Raw genomic sequence first — 17,174 nt, 5'->3', positions numbered from 1 at the left:
TACAGTGACAAACTACATATAGTTAGTTAGTTTTGGCTTTTAAAAAATTGAGTGAAATAAGTCAATCGGAGAAGGACAAAAATTATATGGTCTCATTCATTTGGGGAATATAAAAAATAGTGAAAGGGAATAAAGGGGAAAGGAGAAAAAATAAGTGGGAAATATCAGAAAAGGAGACAGAACATGAGAGACTCCTAACTCTGGGAAACGAACTAGGGGTGGTGGAAGGGGAGGTGGGCGGGGGGTGGGGGTGACTGGGTGGCGGGAACTGAGGGGGGCACTTGACGGGATGAGCACTGGGTGTTATTCTGTATGTTGACAAATTGAACACCAATAAAAAATAAATTTATTAAAAAATAAAGTATGCATGGTAAAACTTCAAAAAATTTGAATTATAGTTGACACACAATGCTACCTTAGTTTCAAGTGTACAACATAGTGATTCGACAAGTCTCTACCTTTAGGCTGTTTATCACAAGTGTAGCTACCATCTGTCACCATGAAACCCTATTATAATGCCATTGACTATGATCTCTATGCTGTACCTTTTGTTCCTATGACTTATTCACTCTATAACTGGAAGCCCGTGTCTCTTACCCCCTTCACCCATTTCACACACCTCCTACCGCATAATTTCCTATTTATTTATTTTTAAAGATCTTTTAAAAAAATTGAGAGACCAAGCACAAGCAGGGAGAGCTGCAGAGGGAGAGGGAGAAGCAGACTCCTCACTAAACAGGAAGCCTGATGCAGGGCTTGATCCTGGGACCCTGGGATCATGACCTGAGCCGAAGGCAGATGCCTAACTGACTGAGCCACCCAGGTGCCCCATAATTCACCAACTTAGAAACATGTTCACAATTCTGCAATAGACACTAAAAAGAGTGGACCCTTGAACAGCGCAAGGGTTAGGGATGTTGACTTCTGGCATAGTGGAAAAAACCACGTATAGCTTTTGACTCTCCAAAATGTAACTACTAATAGCCTACTATTGACTGAAAGCCTTATAGATAGCATAGAGTTGATCAACATCTATCTTGTATGTTTTATGTATCATATACTGGATTTTTACAATAAAGTAAGCTAAGGGTCCCTGGCTGGCTCAGTCAGTGGAGTGTGTGAGTCTTTTTTTTTTTTTTTTTAAACATTTCATCTATTTATTCATGAGAGACAGAGAGAGAGAGAGAGAGAGAGAGAGAGAGAGGCCGAGACATAGGCAGACAGAGAAGCAGGCTCCCCAGAGGAGCCCGATATGGAACTTGATCCCAGGACCCCGGGATCACATCCTGAGCCAAAGGCAGATGCTCAACCGCTTAGCCACCCAGGCGTCCCAAGTGTGTGACTCTTGATTTCAGGGTTGTGGGTTTGAGCCCTGCGTTGGGTGTAGAGATTACTTAAAAATAAAATCTTAAAAAAAAAAAAGAAAAATTAAAAAAGGTAAGCTGGAGAAAAGAAAACGTGGTTAAGAAAATCATAAAGATGGGGATCTGTGTCTCTAATGAGTAAACAAAATCTTAAAAAATACTTAAAATAAGTGGATTCATGCTGTTCAAACCCGCGTTGTTCAAAGGTCCGCTGAAATAAAAAGTTCTATTTTCAAAATCCTGCAGTAGCAAGGTCAATTATAGCCGCCCTTTCCTCCAGAAGGAGTTCAATATTTTTTCATGCCCCTTAAACTCTTGTTATGAGCAACTACCAGGGACTGGGTCCTCTGTAGGTTTTGAGGATCACCGGGGAGAGAAGGAGCCCCCACCGTGGAGAGAAGCATTATCAGAACCCATACAAATAAACCCAGAAAGGTTAAAATGAGGTACAGGAATGCTGGCACATAAAACAGAGATCCTGACCTCGTTCAGAGGATCAGAGAAGAGGGTTTTTTAAAAATTATTTATTTATTCACAAGAGACACACACAGAGAGAGGCAGAGACACAGGCAGAGAGAGAAGCAGGCTCCATGCAGGGACCCTGACATGGGACTTGATCCCAGGACCCCAGGATCACGCCCTGGGCCCAAGGCAGGCACCAAACCACTGAGCCACCAAGGGATCCCCTCCTCCAATGTTTTCATTGGGTTCTTTGGCTCTTTCAAGACCTCTCCAAGCCAGCCTAATGAGTGTGTGGGGATGAAGGATGAGGGTGGAGTGGGGGTGCAGGTGAGATGGGCCTAGGCCAGAGTCCCAGCTCCACTTCTGAGAAGTTGGGTCCACATTGGGTGTGGGGCATCCAGGGGGGATGACCAAGCACTAGAGCCAACTCGTCCATCCAGTTAGACCCTTCTTATGAATAAAACCTGTCTTGGAGAAGAACACCACGGGAAGGAATAAAGAAGAGAGCAAACATGTCTGCCAGAGATGGAGAAAATACAGAACAGAGGGACAAGGAATGGGAAGCTCAGAGGCAAGAGGGAGGTATGATTAAAAAAAAAAAAAGAAAGGCGATTTGTATGTTGAGTTCCATTGCTCAGAACTCTCCTTGGGTTTTCAACTGTCCCAAACCCAAACTCCTTAACAGAATTTACGAAGATGTCTATGATTTAGGCTCTGCCAAGACCTTCACCCTTGCCTGCTGCTGCCTCATTTGGGAACGGCCAGGTAGCGGGGTGGTGGGGGCTCTCCCGTGCTCCCCATCCTCTCTCCCCTCTGGTACCTCATGCCCCCTCTGCAGGTTTCACCAGGAGCAGCCCACACAGAGTCCACCCTTCACCTTCCGGATTCAGTTGTCTTACCAGCTTACTCTTTCTCCCAGCACCCTTTTGTCCTGGGTGAAAGTTTTGAACATTTTATCCATTTTCTGTTTGCTTGACTTCCATTTGTTTCTCTCCACCATTTGAGGGCAGAGATTAAGTCTGGAATCACCGCTTTATCCCTGGGCCCTGCTCAGCACTGGGCACAGAGGTTCTCTATGAGCGCATGTTAATTGGATTTTTGGAGGGTGTGACGTTAGGGAGGGGTAGAGCAGGGACCTGATTGCATCAAAATTTTTCTTAAATGAGAGGTCCCTAAACCCAGCAGATACATAGATGAGTTCAGGAGCTTGGAAAACACACAGCTGAAGAAGTCATTGCCCTTCAAGAGGACAGTATGGCAGGTAAGCTGGGGCAAGGGTATGCTGCAGTCCTAGGGGTTGAGCGGTTGGGTTGCGGACAGGCCGAGGTAAGTGGGTGGGATTTTGGTAGCCTCTTGCCAACATCAAGTGGTAAGTTTGGGAAACCACTGGGTTATACCAACAGCAAGCACTGGAAAACTATTTGTAACTGGATTCCACGATTACCTTGAGATTTTGTTTTTCCAAGTCTTTTTTTTTTAAGATTTTATTTATTTATTCTTGAAAGACAGAGAGAGACAGAGAGAGACAGAGAGAGAGAGAGGGAGAAGCAGGCTCCATGCAGGGACCCTGACATGGGACTTGATCCCAGGACCCCAGGATCACGCCCTGGGCCCAAGGCAGGCGCCAAACCACTGAGCCACCAAGGGATCCCCTCCTCCAATGTTTTCATTGGGTTCTTTGGCTCTTTCAAGACCTCTCCAAGCCAGCCTAATGAGTGTGTGGGGATGAAGGATGAGGGTGGAGTGGGGGTGCAGGTGAGATGGGCCTAGGCCAGAGTCCAAGCTCCACTTCTGAGAAGTTGGGTCCACATTGGGTGTGGGGCATCCAGGGAGGATGACCAAGCACTAGAGCCAACTCGTCCATCCAGTTAGACCCTTCTTATGAATAAAACCTGTCTTGGAGAAGAACACCACGGGAAGGAATAAAGAAGAGAGCAAACATGTCTGCCAGAGATGGAGAAAATACAGAACAGAGGGACAAGGAATGGGAAGCTCAGAGGCAAGAGGGAGGTATGATTAAAAAAAAAAAAAAAAAAGAAAGGCGATTTGTATGTTGAGTTCCATTGCTCAGAACTCTCCTTGGGTTTTCAACTGTCCCAAACCCAAACTCCTTAACAGAATTTACGAAGATGTCTATGATTTAGGCTCTGCCAAGACCTTCACCCTTGCCTGCTGCTGCCTCATTTGGGAACGGCCAGGTAGCGGGGTGGTGGGGGCTCTCCCGTGCTCCCCATCCTCTCTCCCCTCTGGTACCTCATGCCCCCTCTGCAGGTTTCACCAGGAGCAGCCCACACAGAGTCCATCCTTCACCTTCCGGATTCAGTTGTCTTACCAGCTTACTCTTTCTCCCAGCACCCTTTTGTCCTGGGTGAAAGTTTTGAACATTTTATCCATTTTCTGTTTGCTTGACTTCCATTTGTTTCTCTCCACCATTTGAGGGCAGAGATTAAGTCTGGAATCACCGCTTTATCCCTGGGCCCTGCTCAGCACTGGGCACAGAGGTTCTCTATGAGCGCATGTTAATTGGATTTTTGGAGGGTGTGACGTTAGGGAGGGGTAGAGCAGGGACCTGATTGCATCAAAATTTTTCTTAAATGAGAGGTCCCTAAACCCAGCAGATACATAGTTGAGTTCAGGAGCTTGGAAAACACACAGCTGAAGAAGTCATTGCCCTTCAAGAGGACAGTATGGCAGGTAAGCTGGGGCAAGGGTATGCTGCAGTCCTAGGGGTTGAGCGGTTGGGTTGCGGACAGGCTGAGGTAAGTGGGTGGGATTTTGGTAGCCTCTTGCCAACATCAAGTGGTAAGTTTGGGAAACCACTGGGTTATACCAACAACAAGCACTGGAAAACTATTTGTAACTGGATTCCACCATTACTTTGAGATTTTGTTTTTCCAAGTCTTTTTTTTTTTTTAAGATTTTATTTATTTATTCTTGAAAGACAGAGAAAGAGAGAGAGAGGCAGAGACACAGGCAGAGAGAGAAGCAGGATCCATGCAGGGAGCCCGACATGGGACTCGATCCCAGGACCCCAGAATCAGGACCTGAGTCAAAGGTGATGCTCAACCGCTGAGCCACCCAGGTGTCCCTTTCCATGTACTTTTTAACACCTGGTACCGTCAGATGTTCAAATGTCAACCATTTGGTGGTGTTAAATAGTGAAATTCAATTGGGTAAATTGTTAAGATCTTACTGGCAATATCTTGATGTTTCATGAATCAGGCCACATCCAATCTAGCAGATAGAAAGGGCCTCTGGGGAGCTGTAGTAAGAGAAAGACTTTTCTGGGCAAACAAGTGGATTGGTTATTGCAAGGTTGCTTTCCCCTGGGGGATGGCGAGGTCTATCAGGTGGTTCCCTAACTAGTGGTGATGCAGCAATTCCTGATTGGTTTAAGGTTTCTTTCTTGGGAGAGCAGAAACTCTAAGTCTCAGTATGGTGATGTGGGGACTAGCATGAGCCACTCCTTTTTGAGCTCATTGTCTTTTTTGTTTGTTTTTAAAATACTTTATTTATTTATTTATGAGAGAGAGAGACAGAGACAGAGAGACAGAGACAGAGGGGCAGAGACACAGGCAGAAGAAGCGGACTCCAAGCAGGGAATCCAACGCGGGACTCAATCCAGGTCTCCAGGACCACCTCCTGGGCTGAAGGCGGCGCTAAACCGCTGAGCCACCCGGGTTGCCCTGTTTTTTTTGTTTGTTTGTTTGTTTGATTTTTTTCTTCAAGATTTTTAACTTATTTATTGGAGAGAGACCACAAGCAAGGGAGAAGCAGGCTCCCCGCTGAATAGGGAGCCTGATGCGGGGCTTGATCCCAGGACTCTGAGATCATAACCTGAGCTGAAAGCAGCCTTTTCACCGACTGAGCCACCCAGGCACTACTCTTGCTTTTTTTTTTTTTTTTTTTTTGTTTTTGTTTTGTTTTGTTTTTTAGAGATTTTATTTATTGAGAGAGGGCCCACGCAGTGTGGAGGGGCAGGGGGAGAGGGAGAAAAAATCTGAGGTAGACCCCAAATGGAGCACAGAGCCTGACCTGGGGCTCGGTCTGAATTTCTTTTTCTTTTTCTTTTTCTTTTTTAAGATTTATTTTTATTTTTTATTTTTCAAAAATATTTATTTAGCGACACCTGGGTGGCTCAGCGGTTGGGCGTCTGCCTTCGATTTAGGGCATGATCCTGGGGTCCCGGGATCGGGTCCGGGATCGGGTCCCGCATTGGGCTCCCTGCATAGAGCCTGCTTCTCCCTCTGCCTGTGTCTCTGCCTCTCTCTCCCCATGTCTCATGAATAAATAAATAAAATACTTTAAAAAATATTTACTTATTTGCGAGAGAGAGTGTGCAAGAGCAAGCACGAATGTGAGCAGGCAAGCAAAGGGTGGGGGTGGGGGGAATGAAAGGGAGATTCTTCAGGAGACTCCTGGCTGAGCATGGAGCTGACACAGGATTTGATCTCATGACCCTGAGATCATGACCTGAGCCAAAACCAAGAGTTGGGTGCTCAACTGACTGGGCCACCCAGGCACCCCTTTAAGACTTTATTTTTTTTATTTTTATTTTTTTTATAATTTTTTAAATTTATTTATGATAGTCACGCAGAGAGAGGCAGAGACATAGGCAGAGGCAGAAGCAGGCTCCATGCACCGGGAGCCCGACGTGGGATTCGATCCCGGGTCTCCAGGGTCGCGCCCTGGGCCAAAGGCAGGCGCTAAACCGCTGTGCCACCCAGGGATCCCCAAGACTTTATTTTTTAAGCAATCTCTACACCCATGTGGAACTTGAACTCATGACTCCTGAGATCAAGAGTCACACGCTCTGACAGGCACTCGGAAAAGTGCTATTTCTTGTCTAAGGACATGAATATAATTTTATTCATATTTTCCTTGAATTTTTAAAAACAACTTCATTTTAAGAATAGAAAGAGCCGTCTTGTGTCTCAACACACGCACTTATTGGAACTTGTAACTGGCTCTTCTGATAGATGTTCCATGTTGCTTAATACTGAACTAATGAAAATATTAATTCACCTTTTTTATATACTGATCTCTCAGATTGGTAGATGATTTCAGAATCACATCTGCATCCTTCTTCAATTTCATTCTCTATAATTTATAAATACAGGTATGATAATAATTTGATTAAGTCAATATCAATTCATTTTATTCAGACTTTTGTAAATATCATTACTGCAGATTCAGTCCACATCTGAATGATTCATTTAATATAAACTTCATAATTTTAAGTGTTAATAATTTCCTTTTTTTCTCATATGCTTAAGATGCAGCTTTCTTAATTTTCAACCTTACAGTTTATCAATTTGTTTTCTGGTATATTCAATCTTTTTCCCCAAATATCCAAACCCATTAATCGAGTAGTCAATTGGGTTCATTTTCTTGATTGTCTACTATACAGGAGTCTTGCTCTTATCTGTGGGGGGATTACAATCCAAGACCCCCATTGGATGCCTGAAACTGCGGATAGCATCGAATCCTCTATGTATTTTTTCCTAAACATACATTCTTCTGATAAAGTTTATAAATTGGGCACAGTAAGGGATTAATAACAATAACTAGTAATAAAATAGAACAACACTGGGGTGCCTGGGTAGTTCAGTTGGTTAAGTGTCTGCCTTTGGCTCAGGTCATGATCCCAAGGTCCTGGATCAATCCCCAAGTCGGGGTCCCTGCTCAATGGGAAATCTACTTCTCCCTCTCCACTAGTTGTGCTCTCTCATGCTCTTTCTCTTTCTCTCTCTCTCAAAAAAAATCTTAAAGGAAAAATAAAACAACTTTAACAATAAGTTGTTATAAAAGTTATGTTAATTTTTTTTTCTTACCAAAGGTTTCATTTATTTATTCATGAGGCACAGTGAGAGAGAGAGAGAGACATAGGCAGTGGAAGAAGCAGGCTCCATGCAGAGAGCCCAATATAGGCCTTGATCCTGGGACTCCAGGATCATACCCTGGGCCAAAGGCAGGTGCTAAACCGCTGAGCCACCGAGGCATCCCCGAATGTAGTCTTAGTTTCTCAAAGTATTGCACTGTCCTCATCCTTTTTGTGATGATATGACATGATAAAATGCTTATGTGGTGAAGCGAGGTGAGGCAAATGATGTATGGATTGTGATGTCTATGTTAGGCTATTATTGAACTTCTGACAATAGGTCAGAAAGAGGATCACCTGCTTCAGGACCACGAGTGACCAGGAGTCACTGAAACCAGGGAAAATGAAATCGAGGATAAAGGGAAGCTTCTGCACAGAGCTTGTGTCATCCTCCTGAAATCCGCCACTTTGTTTTCTAGGCCTGGTGTTTGAGCATCCATCTGGGACTTCTCTTTACACTTCTCTTTTCTCCCATACACATTTCCCCCTTTCTTTTATTTTGTTTGTTGGAACTACATCCTCACATGGTTCCTTAAGAAAGGGTACATGGCAGGTAAGTTGGCTGAAACTGCCTTTATTCTTTTCTCACATGAAAGGATAAATTTGCATGGAGAATTCTACATTAAAAATAGGTTTCTTGTGCAGCCCCAGTGGCCCAGCGGTTGAGCGCCCGCCTTCGGCCCAGGGTGTGATCCTGGAGACCCGGGATGGAGACCCATGTTGGGCTCCCTGCATGGAGCCTGCTTCTCCCTCCGCCTGTGTCTCTGCCTCTCTCTCCTCTCTGTGTATTCTCATAAATGAATAAATAAAATCTTTATTTATTTATTTTAAACTTTTATTTATTTATGATAGTCACACACAGAGAGAGAGAGAGGCAGAGACACAGGCAGAGGGAGAAGCAGGCTCCATGCACCGGGAGCCCGACGTGGGATTTGATCCCGGGTCTCCAGGATCGCGCCCTGGGCCAAAGGCAGGCGCCAAACCGCTGCGCCACCCAGGGGTTCCATTAAATAAAATCTTTAAAAAAAGAAAAGAAAATAGGTTTCTTAAGAATGTTACAGTCTTTGGGGCACCTGGCCGACTTACTTGGTAGGGCACGGGACTCTTGGTCTCAGGGCTGTAAGTTAGAGACTCACATTGGGTATGCATATTACTTAAAAACAGAGTCTTAGGGCACCTAGGTGGCGCAGTCAGTTAGGTGTTGGACTTCTGATTTTGACTCAGATTATGCCCTCAGAGTTGTGAGATGGAGCCCTGGGTCAGGCTCCACACTGAGCGTGAAGTCTGCTTGAGATTCTCTCCCTCTCCCTCTTCTTTCCACTTCACTTGAGCACTCTCTCTCTCTTAAAAAAATATAATATATTTATATAATAAAAATAAATCTTAAAGAAAGTTAAAGTCCTGATTCACTGTCTTCTGATACACGGTGTCACTTTACTGAAGACCAATGGAATTTTGATTATCATTTTTTTGTATGGAACTTTTATTTTCATTTAGAAACTTTTATATGCTTGGAATGCTTGGGTGGCTCAGCGGTTGAGCATCTGTCTGTCTTTAGCCCAGAGCGTGATCTTAGAGACCCGGGATCAAGTCCCACATCGGGCTTCCTGTGTGGAGCCTGCTTCTCCCTCTGCCTGTGTCTCTCATTAATAAATAAGTAAAAATTTAAAAAGAAGCTTTTAGGCTTTTCTATATTTCTTGTATTCTGATATTTTGCAACAATGGGTCCTTTTTATCATTTATTGTGCTCATCCTTGAGTAGCCTCAACCTGGAGACTCTTACACTTTATTCTCAAATTGTAAATCATTTATTTTATAATACTTTCAAGATATTCTCTGGAAAATTTTTTAAGTTAAAGAGGTACTCTGTAGTCCAATATTGCTGATATTAGACATCCTTGATTAAATTTTTATTTTTAACTTTCCATTCTTTTTGTCCATGCTTTCTCAAATTTTATTCTTTTTAAAAACTTTTTATTTATTGTTTTTTAAGATTTTTATATATTTATTTGACAGAGAGGGAGAGCAAAAGTGGGAGGAGCAGCAGGGAGAGGGAGAGGGAGAGGGAGAAGCAGGCTCCCCACTGAGCAAGGAGCCTGATGCAGACCTTGATCCCAGGACTCTGGGGTCATGACCTGAGCCAAAGGCAGATGCTTAACTGACTGAGCCACCCAGGCACCCCTCTCTATTTTATTCTAGTTTTTGGAATAGTTCTTTGGCTTTCTCTTCCAATTCTTCTATTGTTTAAGGGCTTGTCTTTATTTTATTTTTAAAAGATCTTATTAATATATTTGAGAGAGAGAACACAAGCAGGAAGAAGGGGGAAGGGGAGAAGCAGACACCCCATTGAGCAGAGAGCCCAACACAGGGCTTAATCCCAGGATCCCAGAATCATGACCTGAGCAGAAGGCAGATGCTTAACCAACTGAGCCACCCAAGCCCCCCTATATTTTAAACAATATAAAAACTCCCACTCTGTACCTATTATGCACCAAGTCTGGAATTAATAGACTTGCTTTCTAGATGCTCATATCTTCCCCAAAGTAAGCAAATTATATGGGACCATTTTACTGGTAGATAAAAGAGGCAAAGAATATAAATGTAATGATATTCCCAGAGTGACAAAGCTAATAAATGAGATAATCAACATTCATTCTCAGGTCACTAAGCTTCATACCTGCTCCCCTAACTGGCCTCATTAATAAATGTTCAAATCAATAGCTTCAGGTCATTGGTCACATGCTGACCAATGCAGATAGCAGTGCCCCTTAGCCTATGGCTGATTAGGGCAACAGGGTCTCAAATACTCTGTGAATCATATGAACTTAAATGAATCCAATGTTGGTATCACATCGCTATTTTATCCCAATGAGAACAGATATCTTTTCTCCCACTGGTTCATTTTTCTAGGCTATGAGTTTCCAGTATATTCCTCTAGAACAAGTGGTCAGTTACTTGCCCTTAAACCAGGCTTGAATCGTTTACTAGTAGAAGAAACTGAATTTCAGGGGTGCAGAGCGACCCCTGCAAGATGAAGAGTAGGTTCCATGAGTCAACTTTTTAGATCAAGCTCTTAACTCCCAGGTCAGGCTCAGGTAAGAAATATACCTTTGAGTTGTATTATTTACAAAAGCTTTTTGTCCATTCCTTTTGCAGAAAATCAAAGGTGTGCTCGCCGGGGCCGCACCCATTTTAAAAAAGAACAGGTTCAAGCACTGAAACGTGTGTTTGAAGAGACCATGTACCCAGATTGGGTTACCATGGAGGAGCTTATTTCAATTACTCATCTTGATGAATCAGTAATAAAGGTATGTCCCTGATTCTCTAGAGAGCCCACCTAATCCAGAGCTTCATATACACTTTAATCATCACATAATTCCTATATATATATATATTTTTTTTATTTAGATTTTTTTATTCATGGGAGACACACACACACACACACACACACACACAGAGGCAGAGACATAGGCAGAGGGAGAAGCAGGCTCCATGCAGGGAGCTCGATGTGGGACTCGATCCCGGGACCCTGGGATCACACCCTGAGCTAAAGGCAGACGCTCAACCGCTGAGCCACCCAGGTGTCCCAGTGTTCTATATTTTTATTCTTTTTTTTCAAATATTTTATTTATTCATGAGAGACATACACACAGGCAGAGACATAGGCAGAGGGAGAAGCAGGCTCCCTGCAGGGAGCCTGAGGCAGGAATAGATCCTAGATCCCCAGAATCACGACCTGAGCCAGATGTTCAGCCATCCAAGTGGAACCAGACCTTTTTTTTTTTTTTTTTTTTTTTTAAATTTTTATTTATTTATGATAGTCACAGAGAGAGAAAGAGAGAGAGGCAGAGACATAGGCAGAGGGAGAAGCAGGCTCCATGCACCGGAAGCCCCATGTGGGATTCGATCCCGGGTCTCCAGGATCGCGCCCTGGGCCAAAGGCAGGCGCCAAACCGCTGCGCCACCCAGGGATCCCAAGGAACCAGACCTTTTTAACCCCAGAATCACAATGCTACATGGGACCTTTTTGGGACGGAGCTCAGGTAATCCCCTTGGGGTCTGTTCCTGTTTATTTCTAAGTTCTCCTTAATTAGGACATTCACAGTCATTTAGATGCCTTGCTACTAAGTTCCCACAGAGCATTTGGGGTATGAGAACCCCTGGATAAATCTTGAAGGCCCCCCAAGCTAGACTCCTATTCCATATTCCCAGTGTTCAGAATTCTCTCTGAAAATTCTGAGCATCCACCAAGACAGAAGCACCTTGCCTGATCCCCTCCTGATCCGGTGTTTGAGTGCTCTGTCCTATTCCACCTATTGCAAGCATCATCTTATGCTCCCTTTGCCCCCTGGAACTCAGGACAGCAGAGGATAGAAGGAACTTCCCTTGTTCAGATAACTGAAGAGATGCGAGACTAGCCTTCTCATGCCAAAGGAACCTAATTCCTGAGGAACATGAGGATTCCCCTTTGGACCCACCCTCCTTTATTAACTTTTTCACCTCCTCTCTAGACTTGGTTCAAGAACCAACGCGTCAAAAGGAAGAAAGAGCAGCAACAAACTGGATCAAATTCATCACTAGAATCACCAAACCCAAATTCATCACTAGAATCATCAAATCCGACCATTTCAGGCCAGGAGGAGGAGCCCTCCTTAACTGTAACTTCAGCAAACACTCATCCCAGGAGTCCCAACTTTTTGGATGCCTGTGACCATGAACTGCCTCAGTCTTCTGACAACGGCCAGCCTGGTCCCTCCAGATGGGGTTCATCTTGGTATTCTCTGCCTCCTGACCTCCAACAGATATGTCTGGGGGACTCTGATCCTCCTTGGGCCTCCAGTCCCTATGACATAGATCAATTCATGGAACTATATGCCTTACCTGGGGATGATGATCCCCGCAGCCTAGATCAATACCTCTCCCCAACGTGCCTCGGTTGAAGTGGTACGGCTGACACATCCATTTATTTATTGAACAACTGGTATGTTCCAGGATAGGGTTCTATGATCCAATTTTTCATCAACTGAGAAACATTTCCAAATGCATTTAATAGGTCCACGTGTTAAATAGGGCAGAGCCCGGGAATTCTTTTTCTGTAAGAAGAAAGAAATCTCTCTACCTTTCATCATTGCTTCTGGTTTCTGCTTCTGAACACTGTCTCAACCAAATTTCAATATCAAGGAGAGTCATAGAGGCCTTTAGAATGGTAGCAGAAACCAGCTAGTTTTTCTTGGGTACCAGCTTGTTCCAATCGAGCTAGCTCTGTGAAAGCACCCCAACTAAGGTCAATACCATATAGATACAGCTCCGCTGCACTTGTACCCCATGGACCATTTTATCTCTATTTTTTTCATTTTATCTATTAAAAAAAAAAACCTAGAGTGACATTAGCAAGAGGGAAGACTAGGAGGTCCCAACTCTTGCATCTCCACAAAAACAATATTTAACAACTACTTCCTGGTGAAAATAGCTCAGAGAGAGCTCTGGAGTACAAGAAGCTGCAGCAACCCAGGGGAGCACAGAACCCAAGGCCTTAAAGAAAAGCACAGGAGGCATTTTCCTTGTGTCACCTCATTCTCCAGTTCTACAGAGTTTGCTGCCAAGAGGGATCCTCTTGGTTGTGATGCACTTCCGCCACCCCACCAGCACTTCAGGACAAAAAGAGAGTGGAAAGAAGATTCCAGAAGCTTTCACCATGAGGACCCAAGTAGCCCTTGTGGCTGTCAGGGACACCTACAATTTTTGCCACTGAAGACTCACCCAGTGTTTGCCCAGAATCCACACTGCTGAGCTCCTGTTGGAGGAAGTTATAGAAAGGATGTGACTGCTGGTCAACCCCTGAACTGGATACCAGCAATCAGAGGCTCCTTAGGCCCTCTCTTGCCCCCGGAAAGTGCATTGCCTTTCCCCATTTCTAATGTAAATTCTCTCATTTATTAAAACTTCCACTTACCGATCTGTAGTAGCCTGACTTTCTTTTGTCTCTCCTTGCCCTTTGTACAGTGGCCAGTTTCAAATTACACCTGGCAAGCTCCCAAGGAGCTTGCAAACCAACAGCCCCTGGAACAGGAGCTGACACTTCCACCCTGTCCACACCGGCCCTGGTCCACCACATGAACACCCGCACCCTTGCTGCCTAGGTGATTAGGAAATGAGATGAATAAAAGGAACATTGATGGGGCTCAAAGAAAGTTTTTTTTTTAATTAAGATTTTTTTATTTATTCATGAGAGACGCACAGAGAGAGGCAGAGGCACAGACAGAGGGAGAAGCAGGCTCCCTACAAGGAGCCCGATGAGAGACCCAATCCTGGGCCCAGAATCATGCCCTGGGCCAAAGGTAGACACTCAACTACTGAGCCACCCAGGCATCCCAAAGGTTTTTAATATAGTACTACCAAAAGTACCCCCTATTGGCTTCTTGACGTTAAAAACCTTAAACAAGTCTGTTCTATTTGCCTTAGTTTGGAGAAATTTTAACAGGCAAGAGTCAGACCATAATGAGAAACCTGCCCTGCAATTGCCTCAGACAATGATTAGGCGGATTAATCAAGATGAAGATTGAGGGGCACCTGGGTGGTTCAGTGGCTGAGCATCTCTGTGCCTCTCATGAATAAATAAAATCTTAAAAAAAAAGATGAAGATTGAGAAAAGGTCTCTTGGCACAACCCTCCCTGGAAACCCAAAGTCTTGTGCAAGAGCAGGTAAAATGGTTAGAGAGTGGAGGAGTTTCCAGGACTCCTTGATATGGGTATCAAAATCCACCTGATATGAGGCTGAGAGAACATGAAAATGCACGGATTGGTGGGTTTACAGAAGGTGAATTTTTAAAAAGGATTTTATTTATTCATGAGAGACACAGATAGAGAGGCAGAGACATAGGCAGAGGGAGAAGCAGGCTCCATGCAGGGAGCCCGATGCGGGACTTGATCCCAGAACTCCGGGATCACGCCCTGAGCCAGAGGCAGACACTCAACCACTGAGCCACCCAGGCGTCCCAGAAGTTGAAATGTTTCAACAGGTTTTTCTGTGAAGTGGTGGTATCTCACCTGATTGTATCATGGGGTGGACATTGTGTTCCAGGGGGAATGTTTCTCCTACCTAGTATTGTAAAATAGAAAGCATGTGAATCTGCCCTTCAACAATATTAACTGGACATGCTAAATCCAGAACTAGTAAGATTGCCTGAGCCCATGTAGCATAGAATGGAAGCCGGCAGTGTTAATTCTTTGTGCAATTGCCCTATGGGGAGTGTCGACTGGGGCTCCTGGCAAAAGCCTGTGAGGATCTCCCAGCAATGACTATTAGGGCTCTGGATTAAAGGATTCCCAATGGAAAAGGAAATTTCCTATCACTGAGCTTACTATGGATGCGATGGAAACTGTCCCTCCGACTAAAGGACATGAAATAATCTTGAAACCAGAAATACCCATAATGTCTTGGGTGATGTTGGCAAAATGCTTTACTGAGGATAGCAGTGCCCAGAATAGTTCCATAATACAATGGAAATCGTTTATACAGGATCTTGCTGCCTGGGGAATACAAGGAGACATGAGCAGAGAGCCTCTTTTCCTCCATGAGAGGAGCCCCTGGATTCTAGTGTCACTTGGACACTTAGAAACAGCTTTCAATTGGCTGATCAAGTGCTGTTAGGTCTGTAGGCTGAAGTTCCAAGGTGAATGGCGAGCATCCTGTTTGGAAGACCACTGCTTTTTTTTTTTAAATAAAGATTTTATTTATTTATTCATGAGAAACACAGAGAGGAGAGAGAGACAGGCAGAGGGAGAAGCAGGCTCCATGCAGGGAGCCGACATGGGACTCGATCCCAGGTCTCCAGGATCACGGCCTGGTCTGAAGGTGGCGCTAAACCACTGAGCCACCCAGGCTGCCCAAGACCACTGCTTTGATTGAAGAAAGTTAAAAAAAAAAAAATCAGCTCAGTGGACTGAATTGCATGCTGTTTTCCTAGTAGGAAAGAGGAATTGAACAGTAGAATGGGCTCCTACGTTTGGGTTGTTACTGACTCTTTGGGTCATTGGCCAATGACTTGGCCATATGGCCAGCAGAAGGGCAATGGAAACTCTCCCTATCAAGGTATCCCCATTTGGGGCATGGCCTTAGAGAAATCCTTAAGGGAATTTGAGGGGTGCATTAAAGTAGGACATGTCAATGCCTATCAGAAGAATCTCCTTCCAGATTTGGAAGGTGATTGGATTCAATAAGCAGGTATTTCTGTGTGCTTGCTTCTAGTGACCATGAAATGAGTGGATATTTCTGCAACAAGGCAGATGTGGGTTGGATCTAGACCCATTTCTCTTAGACCTTCTGGACATAAAATGTTGATTAGAGCTGTCCTGTCTGCCAAAATAGAGACAGAGCCTGCAGATGGTTACGTGGCAGATGCCCTGATCACATGCAGACTTGGTGATGTCAGCTACGGTGTTATCTCGGTGCTCGGAGGTTGTGCAAGAAGTTCTAGTTCCTTGGTACCCAGGGGTTGTGCAAGAGCACTCTGTTCTTTCTGCAAAGGAGGCCAAGGTCTACAGATGCACAAAGGGAGGTCAGTAAAATCACTTGTGTGACCTTGAAAAAAGGAAAACATTTTGCTAAAGGATGGCTGGGCTAATCAGAAAGCCAAGGGGGCTTCAAACAGACTTGCTGGCCTCTGGCCTGGGAAAGTTCTGCTCCTTTATTCCCCAAGGACAGTGGTCTGCAAATCTCAAAGAAAGCAAATTAGTTCTGTTACAAATTAAGGGCCTTAAGTCAGCAAGCAAGGAGTGTGTACCTTGAAGCAAGTTAACCCTTTTATAAAAAAAGATTTTATTTATTTATTCATGTGATATATATATATACACACACATACACACACACACACACACACACACACACACAGAGAGAGAGAGAGAGACATAGGCAGAGGGAGAAGCACACTCCCTCAGGAAGCCTGATGTGGGACTCGATCCCAGGACCCTGGGACCATGACCTGAGCCGAAGGCAGATGCTCAACTGCTGAGCCACCTAGGTGTCGCCTGCAAGTTAACCCTTAAGACGGGCTGGAGTGCTGTTACACCATAAAGCACTAGAAGACTGCATCAGTTTGGACAGCTGATTCTCATCTCTTCAGACAAGGAACAACTCTACAGCCCACAGTGTCCGACAAAGGACAGAGTACCAGCGTGACAGAGAAGTGAAATGGGCAATTAAAACACTGATTGTCTAAAACGGGGAGGTGCAGGGGCACCTGGGTGGCTCAGTCAGTTAAGCATCTGACTTTCCACTCAGGTCAGGATCTCAGGGTCTTTTTTTTTTTAATTTTTATTTATTTATGATAGTCACAGAGAGAGAGAGAGAGAGAGAGGCAGAGACACAGGCAGAGGGAGAAGCAGGCTCCATGCACCGGGAGCCCGATGTGGGACTCGATCCCAGGTCTCCAGGATCGCGCCCTGGGCCAAAGGCAGGCGCCAAACCG

General features: G+C 44.6%; 1 protein-coding gene across 1 annotated transcript; it reads left to right on the top strand.

Moving 5' to 3' along the window:
- The first annotated feature begins 8,253 nt into the window (after positions 1-8,253).
- LEUTX (leucine twenty homeobox) lies at positions 8,254-13,586 on the top strand. Its single transcript, XM_072784751.1, has 3 exons — positions 8,254-8,260; positions 10,864-11,015; positions 12,219-13,586. The coding sequence occupies exons 1-3, from the start codon at positions 8,254-8,256 to the stop codon at positions 12,645-12,647; spliced, it is 588 nt and encodes a 195-aa protein (XP_072640852.1). The 3' UTR covers positions 12,648-13,586.
- Positions 13,587-17,174: the final 3,588 nt, after the last annotated feature.

This window comes from Canis lupus, chromosome 1, assembly GCF_048164855.1.
Source record: "Canis lupus baileyi chromosome 1, mCanLup2.hap1, whole genome shotgun sequence".
NCBI classification, from domain to species: domain Eukaryota; kingdom Metazoa; phylum Chordata; class Mammalia; order Carnivora; family Canidae; genus Canis; species Canis lupus.
This window is presented reverse-complemented; position numbering and strand designations above follow the sequence as displayed.

Coding starts and splice junctions, on each gene's coding strand:
- LEUTX (XM_072784751.1), top strand. Junction 11,016..12,218: donor TTGATGAATCAGTAATAAAG/GTATGTCCCTGA, acceptor CCTCCTCTCTAG/ACTTGGTTCAAGAACCAACG.